This window comes from Mercurialis annua, linkage group LG5 (genome assembly GCF_937616625.2).
Source record: "Mercurialis annua linkage group LG5, ddMerAnnu1.2, whole genome shotgun sequence".
Taxonomy (NCBI): domain Eukaryota; kingdom Viridiplantae; phylum Streptophyta; class Magnoliopsida; order Malpighiales; family Euphorbiaceae; genus Mercurialis; species Mercurialis annua.
In genome coordinates, this window is record NC_065574.1 from 55,573,451 (window position 1) to 55,598,952 (window position 25,502).

General features: G+C 31.6%; 2 protein-coding genes across 2 annotated transcripts; one reads left to right on the forward strand and one right to left on the reverse strand.

Annotated features, from left to right (window-relative positions):
• Positions 1–7,851: 7,851 nt before the first annotated feature.
• LOC126680488 (probable xyloglucan endotransglucosylase/hydrolase protein 30) lies at positions 7,852–15,576 on the reverse strand. Its single transcript, XM_050375616.2, has 4 exons — positions 15,247–15,576; positions 15,077–15,177; positions 14,572–14,780; positions 7,852–8,459 (listed from the first exon to the last, which is right to left on the reverse strand). The coding sequence occupies exons 1-4, from the start codon at positions 15,461–15,463 to the stop codon at positions 7,919–7,921; spliced, it is 1,068 nt and encodes a 355-aa protein (XP_050231573.1). The 5' UTR covers positions 15,464–15,576; the 3' UTR covers positions 7,852–7,918.
• Positions 15,577–20,145: 4,569 nt separating this feature from the next.
• On the forward strand, positions 20,146–24,221 carry LOC126683117 (UV-B-induced protein At3g17800, chloroplastic). The gene is made up of 3 exons (XM_050378950.2): positions 20,146–20,361; positions 20,706–20,953; positions 23,248–24,221. Exons 1-3 carry the CDS (start codon positions 20,230–20,232, stop codon positions 24,017–24,019), a joined length of 1,152 nt encoding a protein of 383 aa, XP_050234907.1. The 5' UTR covers positions 20,146–20,229; the 3' UTR covers positions 24,020–24,221.
• The last annotated feature ends 1,281 nt before the right edge of the window (positions 24,222–25,502 follow it).

Here is a 25,502-nt window from a genome sequence, read left to right on the forward strand (position 1 = left end):
ACAGGGATGATGGAGCTTTGTATGTGATTTAATAAAACAAATCTTGCAAGCTTTTGGCCTGATCATCCTATAGTGCAAGGACTGAGGCCACGTTCTTCTTATTTGAGTTATGATGGCACTTGACAACTTCTCAAGTAAATAATCTAAGATACTAAATTCATTACGCTATCTAAACAATTACATTTATATATCAGCCCTACTTTCAAGAGATAGATTTTCGGAGCAGTAGATGCATGCACATTAAAACCACTAAAGAATTACATCACACAACAGCATAGTGCTTTGCATCGTTTTCTTTGATCCCAACAGCAGTAGATGCACATGGATACATACAGGTCAGCTGAAGGTTTTAAATGAACGGTGGATCCAAATTATACTAGAGGCACCTGAACTGAAGGTAGGATCATTGGAGTTCCAGTACGGCGGCCAAAGTGATCAGGTGAAGCTGCAGATAAGCTACAAAGATTAGAAGATCAGATAGAGGTTCTTTATTTGTTTTCCAAATATGCATATTGACTAAAAGTCTTTGTTCCTGAAAAGCATTTTGTTTTGTAATATCAAACTTCTATTCTTGTCCTCATATATATATATATATATATATATATACCCAAATTAGTTGTACAGTTAAAGAAAAAGTGGGACCATATATGATATTTGCCCGAGTTTATATATGTTATAGAAACATAAATTTGGTTCAAACACTACAATTTTTTAATGTTAGTGTTAAGTTTTTCTGAAAACTCATTGTGAGGTCTTAGAGTGAGCTTAAGCAAAACTCTTGCAAAGGTTACTTGTTTGTATGATCCTATCAAATATATTTTAAAGTTTAGAATTCGCCAAGAAAATCTCAGGTTTTTTATGAACGCGTAGGACACATTAATTATATGATGATTAAGCATGACCCGGAAAAATACTTATAGTTTGTGATTCACCTAAGAAAACATAAACTATGTGTGCACTTGTTAAAACATTGAGTGTAACTTCTAGCTGAGCTAGAGAGAGGGAACGTGTGAAAGTTTTCTCTGTACCACAATAAGAGTGTGTATGTTGTTCTCAAATTTCTAATCGTCCATCAATCATCATTGCCATAACCTGCAGGTCAAAGATTTTGGTTTTGAAGACATGGAATTCTTTTATGAATATATACTTCCGCAAAGCATAATCCAGGGCTTAATCTGACCCGAACATGATTTCATTCTATTCACCAATGCCGACATCAGAAATGTTGCCTACTGAATTCATCTGAAAAATGATAAATCTAAAAAGTGTTAAATAACAACATTTACTGCTAAATGAACACAAACAATAAGGAAGCTTTGCTTCACCATAAACTCTGCTTAAGGAAGTTGCAAGAAGTTGAGACCAAAGTAAGATGGAAGTGTTAGTCCGACGCTACCATTAAGTTGCATGGGATCACTAAATATGAGAGTTGAGAGGTTTTGATGAGTAGAGTGAAAAGTTTCTCTAATATGAAACAATAAACAAACAACCTATATTCTTATAAAAAAAGTCATCGTTTACAAGTCACGGAAGTGAGTTATTCTGAAATATCATTTTTTGGTAATTTGCAAACAAACAAATTTTCACTTGGAACCTTCAATTTGCTTTTGATAACACATTTTCTCTATAATAATATATTATTATTATGAAGTATATATAAAATTATGACAATAATACATAATATTCTACTTTTCTAAATTTTCTCTATTTTAAATTTATAATATACAAACATGCTCATACCAGTAAACATGATAGTATAGTCGTTTTTTTCTTTTTCCTTTTAATAATCGGGAAGGGGTGAGCGCTTATGGAGGATTTGAACTCACGACTTAATAATTTTGCCGTTCAGCACTTATATCATTTGAGATATAATTCATTGTTAGTTCTCTTTTTTTTATCTTAGTCTATACAACCGACCCTCTAATGATTAATATATACGATGGATTAAAAAATTATTATTAGAATTATTAATTTATTGAATACTTCATAAGACATAATATTAAAATTGATTCCCTGAAATTTTATTAATTATTAAAATTATTAATTTATTGCGTATTAATTATTAGAAAGTCTAATGTATATATATATATATATATATATATATATATATATATATATATATATATATATATATATATATATATATATATATATATATATATATCATATTTTGTATTGTTTAATGGTTAAAGTTTTCTATTCTAATTTTGGCCTCCATCTACTTAGATATCTTTTTCTTTTCTATAGATTGTAGATTCAATCTTGGAGTTTTCTTTTTGGTTTCTCGCCTTTTGTGTCGGTTGATCATTTGTTTGATTACTCGTCTATTCCGGTTGCTCGTCTTTGGTTGTGCGTTTGTTTAATTGCTCGTCTTTTCTATTGGTTGCTCATCTGTTTGGTTGCTCGTCTTCTTTTAGTTGCTTGTCTCTTGGATTTTTCAATTAATTTGTGTTCTCTATTGACAATTCTCTTAGTTATGGATGAAAATACAGATGATTCGCTTCAAGCAGTTAATGTTCAGTTAAATGGTAAACATTATTTATATTGGGGTTATTCAATGAAATAAACAAAAGTAGGGATATGCTTCATATGCTTTTCTTAAGCTTAAGGATTGCACAACGATTATATATGTGACATTAGTAGATAACTTGGAGATAGATAACTCCAAAATCATTACTTGAATCAATGATTTTGTTAGGCATTTGATAGATACCCAGTTAGCAAAATATGAGACAACTAAATAAGTTTGTGATCGTCTAGTTAGACTGTATACACAGTCTAAGTTTCAAAACAGTACCAGTTGGAATTTGAAATACGTGTTCTTCACTAGAAACATATGAATATTCAAGTTTTATAATGCTATGATATATTTGTGGGAGCAATTGGCCCTCACATAATATGCTTAATTACGAGTCTTTTGGGATTTATAATGAACCAAGAGAGGAGTAGAGGTTGGTACAATTTTTAATGGCTCTTCGTGATGAGTTTGAAGACTTCGAGTGCCCATTCTACATCGTCATCCTTTTTTGTTTTGTACGATGAATACTGATCTTGACAACATCCTTTCTGGCTTTGAAGTAAACTTATCTGATCGGATAATTCTGCAAGTATATAAAATCTGATACATCTTATGGGGTATGGCAAACCGGATTTTGAGTTGTGAATCGGAAGATTAAAATTCTTTAATGCGGAAATAATAATTTAAAGGAGTTAAGAGTTTAGAGGATTGACACAAGAGATTTAGAGTGGTCAGATCACAAATCGATCCTACTCCACTACTTAATCAAAGATTGAGATTTAGAATCCACTAAAAAAGATTCACAAGAAGTTTTCTAAGATAACTTCAAACTTAGTGTTTTATAGCTAAACACCAACTATGAGATTTTTCAAAGCTAATCTCTAACTTATAAGGGTTGAGTTTTCTCAAAGCTAAACTCTAACTCACACTTGATTTTCTAAGGCTAATCAAGAACCCACAATGATTTAAGAGTTTACAAGCTTACTCCAAAACTACAACAAAACAAATGTAAATTTTAGATGTGTATTTGTTGTTTCAAGGTGTGGAAATCATTAGCCTTGAAACATTGCAAATGAGTTTATATTTATATCCAAAGAAATCCTCAAACAAAGCACTAACAAACAAAATAAATTTTGCTCTCAGCAAAAATATCTCCCCCGAGATGAAAATATAACAGTTGAGATATTTGAATAGGCCAAAAACCTTCAACGGCTAGTGCCACGTGTTAACGCTTCATTGGGTCTTCAAAAATATATGTTGGATCTTCAACGGTCTCATTTATCGCGCCCGAGATGTATTTGTCGAACCCATGATTCGTTCCAACGGTCGACTAGGATTTTGTCAGCTCTAATATCTCCCCCGTGATATTTCTATCTCCCCCTTGATATATATCTCCCTCGAGATGGTCTTTTCATCACGGGCGAGATATGCTACTGGACAACTTGCTATTCAAAAACTCGATTTTTGCTAGAGAGCCCCGAATTGACTTTTAATTGTTCCTATGAGTTCCTATACACTAATGAACAAGATTAGATCATTCATAGTTGATTGTCAAAATCAAAATAAAGGAGTTTAAAAGGACAAAGATCCAACAAAATCAATTATAGGGGTAAAGCGGTTTGGTTAAGTTTATTTGGGTTTGGTTTGAATGGTTGGGTTGTTTTAAGTTTTAGTTTTTTTTAATTGTATTATTGGGGGTATTTTAGAATTTTTGGGGTTTTTGGTGAGGTGTCACCTGACACCTAACATGGCCTGACATGAAGTCAGAATTTGTTCAGTCTGACATTTGAAAATCGCTGCCACGTCACCCTTTTTTAACAAAAATCGATGATTTTGGTTTTAGGGGGTTTTGTGAGCGCCGCCACAAAGATCAGGGGGTTTAGCGCCCGTAGCCCTTAAACTCAGGGGCTATGGGTAATTATTATCCCCCGTTTTCAGTTTTTTCCAAATCCATACATGATGTTTAGGTGATACTCATTCATTGGTGTAATTTGCTGAGGTGAAAGTCATTTTTCAGCTGCCATCTCGGCAAACTATGATTTCGTGTATGAATTCGGAAAAAAAATTAAAGTTGGTGTCCAAATATGATACTTTTTGAAAGACGTAATTAAATTTAAAAACGTGTAAAGTTGGTGTATTTTTATGATATTAACACTAATATAAATTGATTACTTTCTAATCATGTAATTATTAGTTTGTATAAACCGTTTATTATAAACGATTAATTATTAGAATATCAGATAAAAAAATTCAATTTAACATATTTTAATTAAATTTATTCTTATTTTCTTCATTAATAATGGAGTCTGTCTTCTGATCCGGTGATTTAACCTGCAAAATAAGGTAGAAGCTAACCGGACGGTGGTCCGATTAACTCTCCGATGCTAAAGTCAGTTTAGGCTTTAAGCAGTTTTAATATATGAATGTCATTATATGTTTAGGCATACCTCAAACTCTTTATATAGTAGTTGATCGTATACCTTGTAGAGTCGGAATAGGAAAGTGAATCCTATTTAGTAGGGTTTCACCCTGATTGGGAGTATAATTCCTTATTCAAACATGAGTCATATTTACGAACGTCTTCCTAAATAGTCTCGTCTTATTAAGTTAGAGGTTATCTTTCTAAGCTGGAGTTTGTATCTAAATAGAAAAGATATTCGAGAATCATTGCAGATCTATTGATCTACCTGAATTCCAGGGTCGACGCGCTTTGTCCGACTCCTCAGGGATTCAGTTTTTATCCTCGTGATCGAGATTATATTCCAATCGAGGCAGAAATCATAGATTCAGCCACCAGTTTTGTCTGGCTTACCCCTTTGGCGGGAGTCCGATATCATTTAAGAGTGGATCTTCTGCGACTCGGCTCCATAGTTATGGTAGGATTCGGTATCCCTCAATTGATGATGAGTAAATAAAAAAACATTACCATTGAAAATCCTTCAAAATAATTGCTACAAAATGATACAATATAGGGCAAATGAATATAAAAAGCCAAACCTTGTATGAACGTTTCACCAAAGTTTAAATTTTTCAATTTTATCCAATTTATCTTGAAACGCAGGATTTCGTTCTAATTATGTTCAACTACGCGATTTTGCTTGTGTGGCATGCCACATCAGCAAAATCGCGTAGTTGGACATTATTGAAACGAAAACCTGCGTTTTTTGACGATACAGATAAAATTGAAAGGTTTGAATTTTTGTGAATTTTCATGAAAGATGTGGCCTTATTTAATTATTTGATTTAAAATATAAATGTAATTTTTCAAAAAAAAAATTCGTAATCTTAACTAGTTTTATAAATGGTACGTTATTTTCTTAAAATGTTATCAATCATAAATTTTAATTGAGAATTGTAAAAAAAAAGACCACACAAGTAATTCTTTAAATTTAATAATCATGGTACCTGATCCAAATTTTTCATAAGAAGTAACCAAATTTTTCATAAGAAGTAAGTATATGAAAATATTTATGAGGAAATAAAGTCATATAAGGAGAAAATAAAAATATTTTGACACCAAAAAATATATAAAAATATAAATACATTTGGTTTTTTTATATTATTTTAAGAGTATAAAAATTATATTTTTTTTGTGTTTTAGGGATCATTGAATGTTTATAAATAAAATTATTATTACAAAACTAATACTACTATTTAAAGAAAATTATGAGTACAGGGATGATGGAGCTTTGTATGTGATTTAATAAAACAAATCTTGCAAGCTTTTGGCCTGATCATCCTATAGTGCAAGGACTGAGGCCACGTTCTTCTTATTTGAGTTATGATGGCACTTGATAACTTCTCAAGTAAATAATCTAAGATACTAAATTCATTACGCTATCTAAACAATTACATTTATATATCAGCCCTACTTTTAAGAGATAGATTTTCGGAGCAGTAGATGCATGCACATTAAAACCACTAAAGAATTACATCACACAACAGCATAGTGCTTTGCATCGTTTTCTTTGATCCCAACAGCAGTAGATGCACATGGATACATACAGGTCAGCTGAAGGTTTTAAATGAACGGTGGATCCAAATTATACTAGAGGCACCTGAACTGAAGGTAGGATCATTGGAGTTCCAGTACGGCGGCCAAAGTGATCAGGTGAAGCTGCAGATAAGCTACATAGATTAGAAGATCATCAGATAGAGGTTCTTTATTTGTTTTCCAAATATGCATATTGACTAAAAGTCTTTGTTCCTGAAAAGCATTTTGTTTTGTAATATCAAACTTCTATTCTTGTCCTCATATATATATATATATATACCCAAATTAGTTGTACAGTTAAAGAAAAAGTGGGACCATATATGACATTTGCCCGAGTTTATATATGTTATAGAAACATAAATTTGGTTCAAACACTACAATTTTTTAATGTTAGTGTTAAGTTTTTCTGAAAACTCATTGTGAGGTCTTAGAGTGAGCTTAAGCAAAACTCTTGCAAAGGTTACTTGTTTGTATGATCCTATCAAATATATTTTAAAGTTTAGAATTCGCCAAGAAAATCTCAGGTTTTTTATGAACGCGTAGGACACATTAATTATATGATGATTAAGCATGACCCGGAAAAATACTTATAGTTTGTGATTCACCTAAGAAAACATAAACTGTGTGTGCACTTGTTAAAACATTGAGTGTAACTTCTAGCTGAGCTAGAGAGAGGGAACGTGTGAAAGTTTTCTCTGTACCACAATAAGAGTGTGTATGTTGTTCTCAAATTTCTAATCGTCCATCAATCATCATTGCCATAACCTGCAGGTCAAAGATTTTGGTTTTGAAGACATGGAATTCTTTTTTGAATATATACTTCCGCAAAGCATAATCCAGGGCTTAATCTGACCCGAACATGATTTCATTCTATTCACCAATGCCGACATCAGAAATGTTCCTTACTGAATTCATCTGAAAAATGATAAATCTAAAAAGTATTAAATAACAACATTTACTGCTAAATGAACACAAACAATAAGGAAGCTTTGCTTCACCATAAACTCTGCTTAAGGAAGTTGCAAGAAGTTGAGACCAAAGTAAGATGGAAGTGTTAGTCCGACGCTACCATTAAGTTGTATGGGATCACTAAATATGAGAGTTGAGAGGTTTTGATGAGTAGAGTGAAAAGTTTCTCTAATATGAAACAATAAACAAACAACCTATATTCTTATAAAAAAGTCATCGTTTACAAGTCACGGAAGTGAGTTATTCTGAAATATCATTTTTTGGTAATTTGCAAACAAACAAATTTTCACTTGGAACCTTCAATATGTTTTTGATAACACATTTTCTCTATAATAATATATTATTATTATGAAGTATATATAAAATTATGACAATAATACATAATATTCTACTTTTCTAAATTTTCTCTATTTTAAATTTATAATATACAAACATGCTCATACCAGTAATGACATACTAAGATCATCAATGCTAGAAACAGCACGGGTTTGGCTCCTCCGCCTTGAGCGACGTTTACGACTTTGATGGCTACCACCAAATTTCAATCTTCCGGTGTCTCTGTAACGATTCTTCTCATTCTGATCAATAACACATTCTGGCAGTGGCACGGAATACCTTAAACTATCATAACAATACGAATAATACATAAATCGTTGACGAAATTGCCGCATTGCCGCACGTTGTTTGCGAGTGATGGTGGCGTAATCGGCGGTTAGCATTCGAGCATTGATCTCGTAACAGCCAGAAGGCATTGGAATTTGTTGGATGGGATCGACAGGGCAACCTTCGAGAACGAGATCCTTGTACTCGGACACAAATGGTGCATACTTGTAGTTCACTTTGTGTTTCCCCCCTGAGGTTGCCCAATTTGAGGCATCCCATATTGTGGCATATAGGGACATTGGCTTTGATGGATACTCGCTGCCCATTGCATCATTGCGTATCACCTCTCGGATCGGAACATCGTCGATAAAAAATCTGAAAATCGCAAAACATAAAATATATATGGTATTAGCTATTTACCAATGTCGTGCATCAACATTTAAATTATTATTTTATATGAGAATACAACTAACTTATGCATGGTTGATTTTTTTATTGATTTTTAACTATAATTTTATATTTTTAAAATATATAAAACAAATTCTTTGCATATATCTTTACTTTATGAAAATATTATCAAAAATATCATTTGAAAATTTCAAGAGGAAGTAAATATATTAAACTTCCAAAAACGGAGAACAACAGATGCAAGCGGGAGGAAAAACACTCCAATACGCAACATCAGAAAAAGAAATTGAAACAATTATAATTGTTTAAATATTTTAAAGTTATTTATTCTAATATTTTGAAACATTCTTTTTACCATTGGTGAAAATAATATTAACCATATTTATCGTGATTATTTTCTTTAAATCAATGAAAAGTCAATAAAAATCAAAAAAGTTAGATTCTCATTTACATTTACATAGACAACTTATATCAAATATTTGAAATATTATGCAAATAAATTTTAAATCAAACTACTATCAACCATTAGATCAAAAGTTTTTATTTTAAAGATTATACTAGCTAATTTGTATATAACTTTATATGTTATATATTAATAAGTAATAAAAACATTATAGTACTACGTTCTTAAAAAGTGATGTTGTAGAATAATCCTCGAATATTTAAATTTAAATTTCGGTTAATTTGGATCATGTGCCATTATTAGTCCGCTCAGCTAATATCTTTGATTGGGGACCTAAACCGTTTAGATCAGTGGATGCTTGGTGGGATCACGTAGAATTTGAGAAGTTTGTTGATGATAGTTGGGCCACGGTCTGCACAAGAAAGCTGGGTTTGACAAGCAAACTGAAAGAGTTGCGTTACCTGATTAAAGCTTGGAACCAAGACACGTTCGGAGATCAGAGAAAAAAGATCAAAGAACTTACGTCTATGATTTTTGAGAAAGAAGCGCAGATTGACCTTCAGAGATGCACGGAAGAGGAGAAGGCTATGTTATGGAATCTCAAATCCGAGTTATGGACAGCAGAAAAAAGGAACGAATCAATGTGGATGCAAAAATCAAGGCTGCGATGGAGTACAGCAGGAGACAGAAATACAAAGTTTTTCCATAGTGTTTCTTCTAAACATTATAGAAATAACCACATTTCGACTATCCAAGTGGACGACTCAGCTTTTTCTAAACCTAGTGATATTCGATTTTATATTAGAGATTTCTTTAAATCTTTGTATAGTGCTAAAGAGGGTGTGGATTTTGACATCACGGGGTTATCTTTTGAGAAATTAACTGATATTCAGGCTAATGGTCTTGTTCGAGCTTTTAGTCATGATGAGATATTCAACGCTCTTTCATCTTGTGGAGAAAAAAAGGCTCCGGGTCCAGACGGATTTAATTTTTACTTCTACAAAAAGGCGTGGACAATTATGAAGAAGGACTTCTTGGATTTCTTTGATGATTTTTACGTCAAGGGTGTCCTGCCTAAGGGGATAAATACTTCTTTCATGGTTTTGGTTCCTAAAGTGGCAGGTTCGGCGAGTATTTCAGATTATAGACCTATAAGTTTGGTTAATGGCTTCTTTAAACTTCTATCGAAATCTCTTTCTCTGAGGTTGGCTCCTATGCTTAATAAGGTTATCTCTGGCAACCAGCATGCTTTTATAAAGGGCAGAAGCATCTTAGAGTGTTCTATGATTGCTAATGATCTCATTCATTTAGCAACAAGGAGGAAGGATAGTTTGCTTGTCCTTAAACTTGATTTTCATAAAGCGTTTGATAGCATTGACTGGACTTACTTGATGTCTGTCATGCGCTGCATGAACTTTCCGCAAAAATGGTTGGATTGGATGATGGTCTGCTTATCTACAGGTACGACATCAGTTTTGGTAAACGGAAGTCCTGTAGAGCCGTTTGTATTGAGGCGAGGAGTAAGGCAAGGAGATCCTATATCTCCTTACCTATTTTTAATCGCGGTGGAGGGTTTAAAATGCCTGCTTGATAAATCGGCTGCTCTGGGATTTATTAATGGCTTCCGCTTTTCTACAGACTATGAGCCGCTCTCGATTCTTCAGTTTGCAGATGATACGTTGCTCTACATTCCTTATGATATAGATCAGCTGCACAATCTGACACGGATTCTTCGCTGCTTTGAATTGATTTCAGGATTGACAATAAATTTTCATAAGAGTTCCATTATGGGAATTAATGTTTCTGAGATTGATTTACTAGTTGCGGCTGAAATAGTGGGGTGTAAGATTGATTCTTTCCCTATCAGATATTTGGGTCTTCCTCTATCCAACCGAAAATTATCAATGGGGACATGGGACTATGTTATCGAACGGTTCAAGGGTCGGCTAGCTCTCTGGAAAGGAAATCTTCTGTCTCCAGCTGGGAGACTGATTCTAATCAAATCAGTTCTTTTCAGCATACCGGTTTATTTTATGTCAGTTCATAGCATGCCGAAACAAGTTATCAAGACGCTGGAGTCCTACATGTCTCGTTTTCTTTGGAAAGGTAATATTGCTAATCGAGTTCTCAGTAAAGTTTCTTGGGCGAAGATTTGTCGGGATTATGATACAGGAGGCTTGGGAATTACTAATCTTCTCATTCGAAATCAAAGTCTTCTCTTTAAATGGGTGTGGAAGTTGCGGATTAACAGAGATGGTTCCTTGTGGTTCAATATTATCTCGTCATGCTCAGAGATTTATAGCTGGGACAGTTTACATAATGGGAGCGTCAGAAAGTTTTCTTATGTTTGGAAAGGAATACGGAAGTGTTGTTGCATGGATACGGCTGCCTGGAATACCTTCATCACCAATGTTAGATATGAAATTGGTATCGGTAATTCTGTTTCCCTCTGGAGCGATAATTGGATGATAAATGGTCCAGCCTCTTCTCTATTTCCTCGGCTATTTAATCTGTCTAACCAGAAGCAAGCTTCTATCCGTGATATATGGAACTCAGGTTGGCGTTGGCGTAGGCGATTGCGCAATGCTGAATCTTCTTTACTACAGGCATTTCAAGATTTGTTAAATCATCTCGATGATAACTTAACCCATGCGGACAGTGTTCGCTGGAATTCAAGTTCTGGAATTTATTCTCCTTACTCTTTTTGTAAAGCCTGTTCTATTATGCTTGGGAGAGCAGAAGTGGATTTGAATTCTGTTGTTAGCTTAAGGGATTCTACTGCTGCTGCTTTACTTCCTGAACAACCAGCTCCTATTTTTGATGAGAACAATGTTGCAGCCCGTCGTTCCTCATTATTGATGGAGCTGACACGATTTGGTAGTGAGACGGATTCAGATTCAGCAAGGGGAAATGTGGCAATTCATCATTCAACTGCGAGGAACTTTCATAATGGTGAGGAAGCTAATTTTCTGAACAATGATGTTATAAGACCTGCTGCTGCTATTTATCGTGTTGGTGATGATGGTGTTGAGAGATCTTCTGTCGCTGCTGTTGTTGAGAATGCGGCTGCCGTTGCTGGTTACTATGATGAGGAGGAGATGCCTGCTACTTTCAATGCTGCCGCCGCTGTTGATATTCTGTATGAAGGGTTAGAGAGACCTGCTGCTGCTGATTCTGTTCATTATACTGGGGATTTTGGGTCTACTACTGCTGCTGATTTTGGTTCTACTGCTGCAAATCTTGGTTCTGCTGCTGCGGATTTCTTAAGACCAGCTAATATGGAGTCTCGTGATATACCAGGCATTGTGGATTTACCATTTAAGCAAATCTGGAAATCATTGGTTCCTCCTAGGATTAAATTCTTTATATGGCTTTCTCTCCACAATAGTATTCCTTCTCTCGATTTCTTGGCGAGACGTTCGATATTACATGTGGATAATTCTCTTTGCTCTATTTGTGGGGTTGTGGAGACTCAAGATCACATTCTTATACATTGTGATTTTGCTAGAAGTGTGTGGTGTGCTATTATTGAGAAGATTGGAGTAGCATGGACTTTTCCTAGAGTTTTTTCAGATTTCTGGATTCAATGGAAGGTCATCGTTGGCAGAGGTGATTATAAGATTCTTTGGCAAACATTATGGTTCTTGGTGGTATGGGAATTATGGAAGTGTCGGAATGAGCGTATTTATTCGAATTCAATAGCGAATAAGGAGTCGCTTATTTTTAACTGCTTTTCTCAAGCAGTTTTTCATTACAAAATTTGTAATAAGGATTTTTGCTACTCCAGTTTGGATTTTTTTAGAAATCCTCATTGTATTTTGTTTTCGGACTCTTGATTTTGCCATTTCACTATTCCGTAGCCTCTAGTGTGCTTCCTTATGTTGCCACTTCTTGTGCGAAAGTTTTAGTGTTTTGGTTTTGCCCTTTGTGGCTTTTTTAATATATTTATTCATCAAAAAAAAAATGTTAAAACTTCGTTTTAACTTTAAATGAAACAGGAATAAACTAATATAAAATTTTAAAATAGAAGAATGGTAAGATAATAATAAGGGATAATGTAAAAAAAAAATTATAAACTATACATGTTTTTTTAATTTAATCCAAATTTTAAAATGTCTCAATTCTATGTAAAAAGTTCCATTTTTTCTCAATTTGTTTCACGGGATCATAATATGCTCAGGTGGCGCTGTCAAAAATGATGCCCACCTCAGTAAAATCACACCAACTAATGAGTGTCATATGTATCGAATTGAACAAAAATGCAACTTTTTCATACAATTGAGCCGTTTTAAAGTTCGTGATTAAATTGAGAAAGTAGGTATAGTTTATTAATTTATTTATCACTCCTAATAATAATGAACTTCTAAAATGTTGGTTTTGCTTTTATTTTTTATTATTTTTCTTTAATTTTATTATCTTTATTAATGGAGATTAAATTCATTGTTAAGAATAAGGTAAAAATAGATGAATACAAAGAACAGATAACACCATGAATAAGAAACAGGAACAATATAAATTAGTTAAAAAATAACACTATTTAATTTAAAAAAATTACCTTAATTTATTATAGTGCCTATCATTAATAAATGTAGTTTTGTTATTTTTATCATATACATAGTTTAAAGAAAATAAATAAAAAATTGGATATTTATTTAAATAAAATTCAACAAACAAATAAATTAATATTGTCATGCATGATTAAGGGATCGAAATTGGTAACATTCAGATACATGCATAATATTCCAAAACTTTTTAAAGAACACAATTCAAGTTGGAAACTTCCTCCGTTTGCCTAACGACTTTATTTATAGCCATGATTAAGACAAATCAGCAAGACTAAATTTGGTCATAAATAAAAAAACTAATTTAAAATCCTTTCAATTTTATTAAATATAATAGATTATGCTAATAAATATATACTCTTCTTTATAAAATAATTTTTTAATTTAATTTAATTTCATTTTTATTTTAAAAAACTAATATAAATCTATTGAATGATCTGTTATATTTAATAAAATTCTGATCAAAAAATGTTTACGAGAAACAAAAAAAAGAGGATGAATAAAAAATAAGGCAACTTTTTAGAATAAATTGGAATTGTATTTCATAATATTTGACAAAACGGTTGTCCACTAGTTATCCATTATATTAGCATCCCACACGCAACTCCCATCTTTTCTCTCCCTTTATTTGACTGTCTCTTGTAAAATTTGTAAATTTAAATAAACCTAATCGATTTTTCTTACTATATTGATACCTATATGAATTTAGATAAATATCATTTCAATTGGTTAATTTTACATTAAAAGAATAGCTTTAAATGCATCAAATATATAATCTTTTAGTAATATTTTTATTTTATTATTAAATTCAAGACAAACTCGAGAAATCAAATGGCATTCAATTTCGAACTGGATATTGTATAACACATAAGAATTTAAGCTCAAATTTGGCATAGCTCAAACTCGCCTGGTTCACAACCATAGATCAAGCATTCTCATTATCATCAACATTAATAATTTTAATTTTATTCAATTAATTTATTCTAATAAAAATTTACGTTTCTAGCCTGAAACTTTTTATCTTATTCATTGATCATAATTAAAAATCAATTAAATAATAATAAGGATGAAGAGTTTAGAGGGATATAGAATAAATGAGGAGAAAAAGACTTACATAATTTTATGGTGTGTCCAGAGAATGCTGTATCTATGGAATTCTTTAGAGGGATCGAACCATAATCTATATCTTTCTTCTCTGCCATGGCCTGTGCTTCCATTACCATACAAGTTTGTCTGAAATCTCCATGGTTTTCCTGGTATGTTTCCTAAGAACTCAAAGTCTAATTCGTCGTGATTCTTCTCGAACACTTCTTGATTTGATGTCTGCAGTTCAATCAATTATTAATATGCCTAGTTCAACAACTTCTTAGAGGTATTTATAGTAATATAATTTATCATCCACACACTTACGGATTATTTACACTAACTGTTTGTTTATTAACTAATTCGAATTCTAATTGTTTCTAAATGTTTATTCAATAATTTGATTATTCATACCAGTATTCATGCGTTGTTTTCATCAATTTTATGCCAACTGGAGTTCTATATGATCGTCGTGAAAATAGAAAAGAAAGCAAAAAATAAATGAGAAAAGAAAAAGAGAATGATGAATGAGTTACGTAGAAGGCAACACATAAACCGGCTGTATAATCTCCGGGCAACTTGATGTTAGCGCTGAAGAATCCATATTTGTACATTCTCGATGAAATAAAACCCGAGCCTGAAAATAAATTTATTTATAAATCAAACTCAAACTCAAAATCAAAGTATATTAAAATGATCAAGATACCGGTGAAGCGATCGAGAAGCAATCGGACGCTTCTGGCGTTGGGAGAGCGAACGAGATTGGAATCTCCAAAGAGAGGACTGTAACCTTCATCGAAAGAAATGGTGGAGACGTTGAAATCTGCATTTGCGACGGCAAATATGAGATTGAAGAAGATGAAAAAATATTTTCTGATGATCATTGATGATTTTCTCAGATTACAAATCAATCTTGTCTTCATTTCCTGACTTCCTATTTATATATCAAACAAACAAGCTACGTTAAGGAGGTGCAATTGTATTATGTGTGTACGTTAATGCCCTTTGTAATCTTCTTGTATTGCCAATTTGAGATGATGTGTGTTTTAAATTTATTGTGTTTTTTCTTTCATTTTGTCATTCAATATAACAAACTCAGTACAAATGAATGGATAACTTTTTTGAAATATTGTTAAATTCTCAATTGTAACCTAAAAATCGACTGACTCCCCACAAAAATTAATACATTGACTCTTAAAATCATCAACTTTTGGAAACCGGCAATTTATTATCCAAAAATATTACTATTTTTATAATCTATTATGGATTAGTATTAAATTAATTATTCATAATGGTGAAGTGATGTCATAAAATAATCTACTATATATATATAAAACGGGTTTTTTTCCATGATTTGAGAAATTGACACTTGGCATGTTTCTATTCGTTTTGAAAAAATACTCTTAATAATTTACACATTTTTTAGCACCTAAACCAAATTAACCATGAAACACAGGACACCTTCTAATGACCTCACTAAATATTACTTACGTTACTGCATGATTTTAAAAGACATGAATAAATATCAAGAGAAGGTTTCATTTTTTGCACTTAACATTTTGATAATCACCTCCTTCAGAATTATAAATGCTTTTGCAATAATTGACCAACTTCTTAAATTGCTTACGTTTTAAAATTTCCTATAATACTATAAATATCACAATAAGATGCAAACTTTTGTATTCTAGCTCAAAATCTTTTTGTGAACAAAATCAATTCTTGCATTTCCTTGTAATATCGCATATATAATATTGAAAGAAGCCCAAGCAAATTGCTGAGAATAGCTCTGATCAGATGATTCTTTATAAGCAGGAGCCTCCTTAAAATTTGTTGCTTCATCATTGTATGTTAACATACAACGTTAATTGCTATTCCACAAGCAATTAACGGGAAATCAATACCAAAATCCGAGCATTACCATTGAGTTGAGGACATTCTCATCTGTGTTTATGAGAGTTTGGGAAGCGAAAAATGAGGCATAAAAGATGAGGTCTATCTTTTGTATTATTTTTATTTGTTCTTCATTCTTATATTTGTTCATTTTTTCAGATTTTGTTTTATGATACATCGTCTTATTACTATTCATTCATTATTATATAGGTTAAATATTTTTGCGGTGAAAAGTTATAAAATGGTTATCAATTTTTTTTTATATAAAACACTTATCTTTTTGTAAAACAACTATAGCTCAATAACATTTTTTGTAATTTTTTTTATAATAATAGGAATTGGAAGATTTTCTTATACAAACGAACACTTGAAAAAATAATTAATAGTTCGGTAAACATTAAGATATTTAACCCATTATTATCTTCAACAACTTTAGCCATTTGTTATTTCACTTTTTTATCATTAAAAATTATAGTGTATAATTTTATTAATAAACGTAATAATAGATGTATTACATTTAAATTTAAATATTTTGAATAAAATATATATAAATTTTTAAAATAAACAATAGTATTTCTACAATAGATGAGAAGCAATTGATATCCTTTTTCATGTACAAAAAGCAATAAATTTATCCAAAAAAATAAATTAAACCACTAAATCTTTCTCATTTTGGCTCATAAAATGATTCAATTAATTTCTTTCAAAAGTTTATAGTTATTTGCATTCTTTTTTTGTTATATTTTAATTGTATAAATAAAGAAAAAGAATAGAATTTACGACGGTTTCTTGCAAGAGTCTGAATTGAAATTTCTGGAGTTTATAATGCATAATGAAAGAGAAAGATGAAGCAACAATTTCTATAATTGAGTTAAAGATTATACTGCTGCTCATATATATATTGATGATCATGATGATGTAAAGAAAAGGTTGGACTAAGAAGAAAGGGCACAACAAAAAACCAAATTGTTATATCAAATGTTTCAAATGGACTGCTTCTATTACATTCATATGAAATTGTGCATTATGCATTGTGTTAATGGGGAAAAAATTCATAAATTAAAATTTAATTGATGATAAGTAAATAAAAATTTATCGGAGATGTATATTATGCTAAAAATAATAGTAGCATATCAAATATATTATAAACAATTAAATGAAAGATTAACAAAAAAAAAACATAAACCATGGTACGGGGATTATATATAATAGGTCTAATGGCAAAAAAAATCCAAACCTTTACGATTTGTTGCAATTATATCCAAATCTTTTAATTTTTGCAATAATATCCAAATTGCATGTTTTGGTTGCAATAATATCCAAATTGTATTTTTTGTAGCAATAATAGTCAAATTGATGGCTAGACTTGTTGTTTTTAATTAAGATATTAGACTATTATTATGTTTTGATGTATAATAATATAGTAAAAGTCCCAAAAAATGACAAAATACTCAAAAAAATTCACATAAAAAGTACAATTTGGATATTATTGCAACAAAATAATGCAACTTGGATATTATTGCAAAAATTAAAAGGTTTGGATATAATTGCAACAAGTCGTAAAGGTTTGGGTTTTTTTTGCCATTAAGCCTATATAATAATATAGAATTTTAGATAAGAAAATATTTACAAGGTGGTACCAAAACAATTAACTAAAGGAATAATATTTCATATTTTAAGATTATATTTTGTTATTTTTATTATTGTAAATTAGGGTACTTTCGATGTTAGTTGTTGGCGTTTAAAGAAATATTTAAATTTAGTTTTGCATGTTTTTTACGTTTTTATTTCTTTAAATTGTAATTCCACTTCTTTTCGGTGATATTATCATACACTTGGAGACTAAAATTGAATTTAATTTGGACTAATATTTTTCAGGCAAAATTTTATCCGAAATCATCTATTTTTTTTCAATAGCACACCGAGCTTATATATAAAATCACAAATCTTATTCTGTTTTGCATTTCTACTTTCACATGTACTATAAATTGAAAATTTTGAACATTTTATTACCTTTGAATGAAACCAATAAAAACAACTAAACACAAAGCTAATCATATTCTATCTATTTGGGCGGCGGCGGGGTCGAAATAGAACCGTGGCAAATTTAATAAAAAAATATTATTATTTGAAATTGAGGGGAAAAGGGTTTTTGTTATATTTATAATATTAAAAGTTATTTAAAGTATATGCTATATATGGAGAATTTATTTATATTTTTTTGAGTGAAGAAAGACCAATTTGGTGCTTTAAGATACAACTGAAAGTTGAAAATGTAAAATAGAGTAAAATTGACGATTTTACAACATTCAAGTACAATTGAAAAAAATAGTATTTTTAAGACATTTTATTTATTTTTTTAATAGTGTGAAAGTCATAAAATATTTAAATAAAAAATAAAATTAATAACACTAATTTTTTTAATAAGAACGTGCAACGCACGGGCAAACGCTAGTTAAATAACTATGGCTAGTACAATTTGGAGTGTTTTTTCTATTTTTGTCAAAATTTATAATTAGATTAAAAATAAATTATGATAAAACCTTTCCATATACCATAATTAACAATTCGATATATATTCTATATTTTCAAATCTTATTTAATGATCTCTTTTAATTCCGTTAACTATTACACCTCTCTGATAATTTTAGCACTTACTTTCAAACAATTTAATATCCCATTTTTAAAACGATCTAGCCCCTCACGTTTAATTTTGTTAACGATTCGGTACTTCATTTTTAAATAATTTCGTAACTCGCTCTTAATTATATACACGATTTGGTGTACCAAATTAACAGAAGAGCCTAATAGTTAACGGAATTGAAAGTGGATGACCATTAAGTAAGATTTTTAAATAAGTGGTATTAAATTATTAATTATGATATATATAGGGAACTCAGAGTAATTTGCTCAAAATATATTTATCCAATATGAGTTGTTATAAAAGAAAAAGGATTAATCTATTTTAAGATTCCTTAACTTTATAAGTTTTATTTATTTGATCCCTAAATTTTCATTTGATGTTATCCGATCCTTTAATTTTTATATTTTTTATTTATCTGGTCTCTGAACTTCCATTTAGTCTTATGAGTTCCTGAACTTTAATTTTTCTATTCTCAAATCCTCAAAAATATAAAATTAAAGGACTAGATAAAAAAAAGGCTTATCCCCTTAAAAACCCCTCACCTTTTACCTCCAATTCGTTTGCACCCTCACATTGCAAAACCACCAAATATTCAAGCATTAATTTGATCTCTTTTCACTTGAAAAAATAGGTTTATTTTTCTTTTAAATAAAACATTAAGTCCTATTTTAAAATATATGTTAAAATTTAAAGAATTTATTTGAATATTTTTCAAGTGAAAAGAGGTCAATTTAATATTTGAGGGTGCAATTGAAAGTGAAAGGTCGTAATTTGGGTATATTTGGTGGTTTTACAACGTGGGGGTGCAAACGAATTGAGTGTAAAAGGTGGGGAATTTTAAGGAATAAGCCTAAGAAAAACATAAAATTGGGGGATTATATAAAAAAACAAATATAAAGTCAAGGGATCAGATAAGTTCAAATGAAAATTTAAAAACCGGATAAATAAAACATGTACAGTTAAAAGACCAGATAAATGTAAATAAGAGTCTAGAGAAATCTGTGACTTTAAAATAGGTTAATCCAAATAGAAAGCATAAGTAAGTATTTGTATTGGGCTAAAGCGGGTTGGGTTGTGTTTGATAAGCAAAAAAGCTGCCCTGTTGTGTATATTGTTTGGTTGGAGAGAAAATAAAAAAGGAAAAGGGAAGAAAGAATGAAGATAACAGTTGGTGAAGTTATTCCGTCCACTTCTGTTGCTACCGCCGCTGCTGCTTCTGGTTTTAGACAACACCACCACCACCACCACCACCACTTCCATTTCTCCTCTTCCTCTGCCCTTTTTAACGTAACTTTTCTATGCCTTTCCCTTCTCTGTGTTACATGTTCTGATAACATAGTTTTGGTTTGAGCTAAAATTATTGTATGCTGCTGCTTCTTTTCATTGCTCTTTAAATACTTATTTATCTGCTTAGACTAAATTTTGCTGATTGAATGTGCTCTCTTTCTTAATATCTACCTATGTCTATGTCTTTGCACAACTGGGTTTTCTACTAATCTCTAAATTCTTTCAATTCTAAATGAGGAAGCAATGATTATAAAGGAAAAGGGTTATAATTTATGCTCATAGTTTTACTAATTTTAGTTTCAAATTATGTTTTTTAGTCCTTTATTCATTCTTGAATTTCGTAGAGATGCTCTTCATTTGGCTTGCCAAGGCAAAGAATTGGAACGAGTAAGTTCCGAGATAGAGGGTTTACTGTGCGAGCATCCGGGGATGCTTTGGATCCTGTTCCTCCTCTTCAGTTTGAGTCCCCAGTTGGTCAGCTTTTGGCACAGATATTGCAAACACATCCCCATCTTCTCCCTTCAGCTATCGATCAGCAGCTTGACAATCTTCAAACTGACCAGATGGAGGAATCTCAAGATCCCCTTTACAAGTCAGTACCTAATGCTCATCTTTCATAGTTCAAATTTCATTTTTTTGTGCAATTTTTTATTAAACTCACTCAACTATAACAATGAATTGACTAATAGAATATATTATGGAGAACTACATAGGAAGCCTATCTTGACCAAGCCCTTTTATGAGGTGAATTTTAATACTTTCCTTGAAAATCTTAGGCAAACCCTTTACTGCTTAGTTCATGAAAAAATTGACTGTGTGGCGTCTACCATGGAAATTTTGTTCCTCCATTAATTAAATAATTTATACGTTTGCAAGTCAAAGTACTGGTCAGATTGCTAGTATGACTTCTGCTGCATCATTGTTATAAAACTACAATAATAGTTGATCTTATTCTTTGTTTTTTCCTTACCATCAAGGATATCCCACCTAACCTTCATGGATCCATCTTCCATGTATACAAATCGACAATAATAAATTACTGGTAGATTGAGATATAAAAGTATGACTTTCTATCGCGTTATTCTTAGGATGAGCAAAGAAAAATGTACTTGTAAGTTATCTTATTCTTTTAACCACATTTTTTATGCAATTGTAGCCTAGCTTTTCAGTATCATATACAATTAAATCATAAAAATAGTTGTACATCGAAACAGTGCATATGTTGATACTTTCTTTAAACTAGTATGCATGTAAAACTAATTTGGACCCATCAATAAAGATTGATGAAACTAGCAATTTACTTGATTGTTATAGTCTTAATACTTGTCAAACTGAAAGAAGAATAAGAAACTACAAAGTAGCTAACTAATTTTCTTTTTTCGTCAATAAACCAAAAGGAGTCTTAGTACACTTAAAGAACAAAATACATATGCCTTAGTAGTTAGTAATAGAAACAACTTCGCTAACAGAAGCTGATTACAATAAAGAAACATCCCCAACAAGCACAGCTTATCAACTTTCTATTTTGTTTTATTTATTTATTTTGTAATATGTTTAGTAAAGTAGTCAGTTAGTTGGATGCCTGAAACAATAAATATCGTGGGAAATGGCATTCCAATTTTAGATTCTACTGCTCAATGGATTGTGATTAACAAAAACATAACAGACTATCAGTTGATTCCATTTACTGATTGGAAGAGACTGAATGAATATTTTGTTCACTGTTACTTATTGTGTTCTACAACAATTTAATACTTATTTTACTCATTGAAATATGTATAACCTGTACTAGTGAGATCAGTAAAACTTCAATAGTGTTTATTGATCTATTTAGTATGCTTCCTTGATTCACCTATAACACATAGGTGCTGGTCATGAATAAATGTTGTGTAGCAGTGTAGGTGATTCATGGATCATAAGAAATTAAAAGACACCAATGCTCAGACTTCAGTTCCAACACATAAAAGGACTGTTGCCTTTGCCTCTCCTCCATGACTCTGGTTGTGTTGATCTCCTTCAATTGTGATAAAGGAAGATATAGTTACCCTTAAGCTGTCTTAAGTGTGACGTTTTCTGTATCAACTCATGTCTGTTCTACTCGGTAATAATCAAAACCTAGAAATGATTGGATTCTTAGTTGAGTTATGGCTAATATTATCAGACTATGAACCCGGAAGACCTTTTTTCAGTTTTAGTTACACTGGACGTAGTAAGAAAGCATCTTGAATTCAAGAAATAAATGGTCAACTTTGTCCTAGTTTTGTGGCACATTTCAATTACTTGTTCTTTGAAGGGTAGATTCCACACAAATTTATTCAAGTTGAAGCAATATTACTCTGGATTCTTTTGGAGTTGCCAAACTTTAATTTGTTCAATTTTGATTGTACAAAATTTCTGTTTTACTCTGGTGAAGTCGCAAGCTCCAATTATGATGGAATTAGCAGCTGATATGGAAACTGGACATGATGTAGTTTATTGAAATTGTGCATAACATTTCATGAAATTCAAGCAAAATTCTCATATTAAATATCTTTAAGAAAATGTAACCTTCTGTCTACTCATGTTCAGGCAGCACGCCACATGCTCGGTCCAGCCACTATTTTTACTGGAATCCGAGCTATTAATTTGATCACAAAACTTAGTCTTTAGGGACTTATGATTGAATGACTCGACATATGTGACTCCAATAGAGTTTAGGTTATGCTTTAGTGATCACGGTTGTATTTTCTTTCATCTGACTAAAAGTTAGTGAATTTGATTGCATCATAAAAGGTCAGAAACCATATAGAACCAAAGTTTTAAGAAGTTTATTTGTTTGCTTGCATTATCTTTGTGAGTAATGAAATAAGTTATATAACTAAAGATTCTTTTGTTTTCTGTAATTAGGAGAATAGCTGAAGTCAAGAAGAAGGAAAGGCGGAAGACACTGGAGGAGATCATTTACTCATTGATAGTGCAGAAATTTTCAGATAAAGCCATTTTAATGATCCCTAAAATATCTGCAACCTCAGACCCAACTGGACGAATAGATTTCTGGCCAAACCAGGAACAAAAACTAGAATCTGTTCATTCCCCTGAAGCTTTTGAAATGATTCAGAGCCACTTAGCTCTCGTACTGGGAGATCGAGGAGTGGGACCCCTTGAGACCATTGTTCAGATTAGCAAAATAAAACTCGGAAAGCTGTATGCTGCTTCTATAATGTATGGATATTTCCTGAGAAGAGTTGATCAGCGGTATCAACTTGATCGAAGCATGAATAGCTTACCGAAGGATTATGATGAAAACAGGGCAAATCCGATGAGGCAGCTTTGGGATCCTGAATCCTTGATAGTTATTCAACCTGAAGACGGAGGTGAAGGAAAACCATATAGACTGAGGTCATATGTGATGTATTTGGATGCCGAAACTCTTCAAAATTACGCGACGATAAGATCCAAGGAAGCTATGTCTTTGATTGAAAAGCAAACTCAAGCTTTATTTGGGAGGCCTGACATAAGGGTTTCGGAGGATGGTTCCGTAGATACTGCGAATGATGAAGTGCTGTCCATCACTTTCTCAGGATTGACTATGTTGGTATTGGAAGCAGTAGCATTTGGATCATTCTTATGGGATGCAGAAACCTATGTTGAATCCAAATACCATTTTGTTAACACCTAAAATTATTATTTTTCGCAGTCTGAGTCTGTAATTATAGTGCGCTAGCTTTGCCTTCTGTTCTGGCTGCTAAAATGTTAAATATTTAGTTAGACAGATAGGTGGGGGCATGAATCTGATGTCGTAAATACGAAAATTCTTATTAGATTATGCACACAAGGCTTATCATTCAATTGAAACATTACAGTATTTCCTTGCGACCTTAGTAGGGACTTCTTTAGTAGGTGTTTCTGGTTCAAGTTGGTTATAAATATTGTTTATGCAGTAGTTAATTATTTAGGATTTTAGAGAAGTTAGATTGTATTTAAATTTGTTTATACATGATTACTTTCATTTTAGATTTTAGATTTTTTTTATTTCTCTGAATGTTGAGTAAGAATTATGGCTAAAAGGATGAAATTCAAAACTACTGTATCACACATGCCATTTGGTCCATATTTAGAGCTAGAGATGTGGAAATCGCCCTATTCCAAAGCCTACAAATAAAATACTTCAAGGCCTACAACTCTAAAACCAACAAGTCCCTTGCTACTAGAAATGCTAAAAATTGAACATTATTTTCTTTGGTACTTGTTACAACTTAATAACAATTTTATTTCAATATTAATCCAAATGATTGTCTATGAATATATATTTATTTTTCTTTTATTTATTTGATGATCGCTTTGATGCATTTACTTCCATAGCATGTTTGACATTAATTACACTGAACAAATCTAAGATAATCTAGGTATTGTCTGGAAAGGATGTGATATATTTCTTCTTCGAGAAACTTAACCCTTGAAAGCAAGGAAACGAGAAAAAGAAAGAAAGAAAAACGATTAAGGAATAGTTTCTCGCAGTGTTGTCAGGATCGGCCTTCTGATTGAGCCTCTCACTCTTGAGCTTCTATTCTCATCGGATCGGGTTTGATAACATTGTTGTCTGGTGACATTCAAAATCTTCAAATATGATGCAAGGAAAGGGTTCAAATATGAGGAAATGAATTAAAAAGGTGCAACTAATGAGGATATTTGGAATAACATCACATGCTCCACCTTTGCGCATTGTCTTTAATAGGGATTAATGTCTGATAATCGCTATGAGACAAATTTATACAAAATTATCTTTCAAGCAAACCACGCATCATGTTGGTCCATGGGATATTCAAGAAACACTTCGGCACACCTTTTGCTTGTGTTGAACGTTGCATGGGATAATCAAGTTAAGAATACTATTTTGGAGAGTTTTTTTTAAAAAGAAATAAACTCAACTAATCTTTTCAACAATTAACTTTTGACAATTGCACTATGTTTTTATTTTATTGTAGAAAAATAATTTGATTCCAGCTAGTAGATATAGCACTTTCAAAAAGAAAATAAAAGTTGAAAGGTAGCAAGAATAAAAGGTTTAATTACTTAAAATTACCTAACTTTTTTCAATCAAAAAATACTTATCAAAATTGGCTGCAATTGATAAAATTGAAAAATTAATCATAAATAAATAG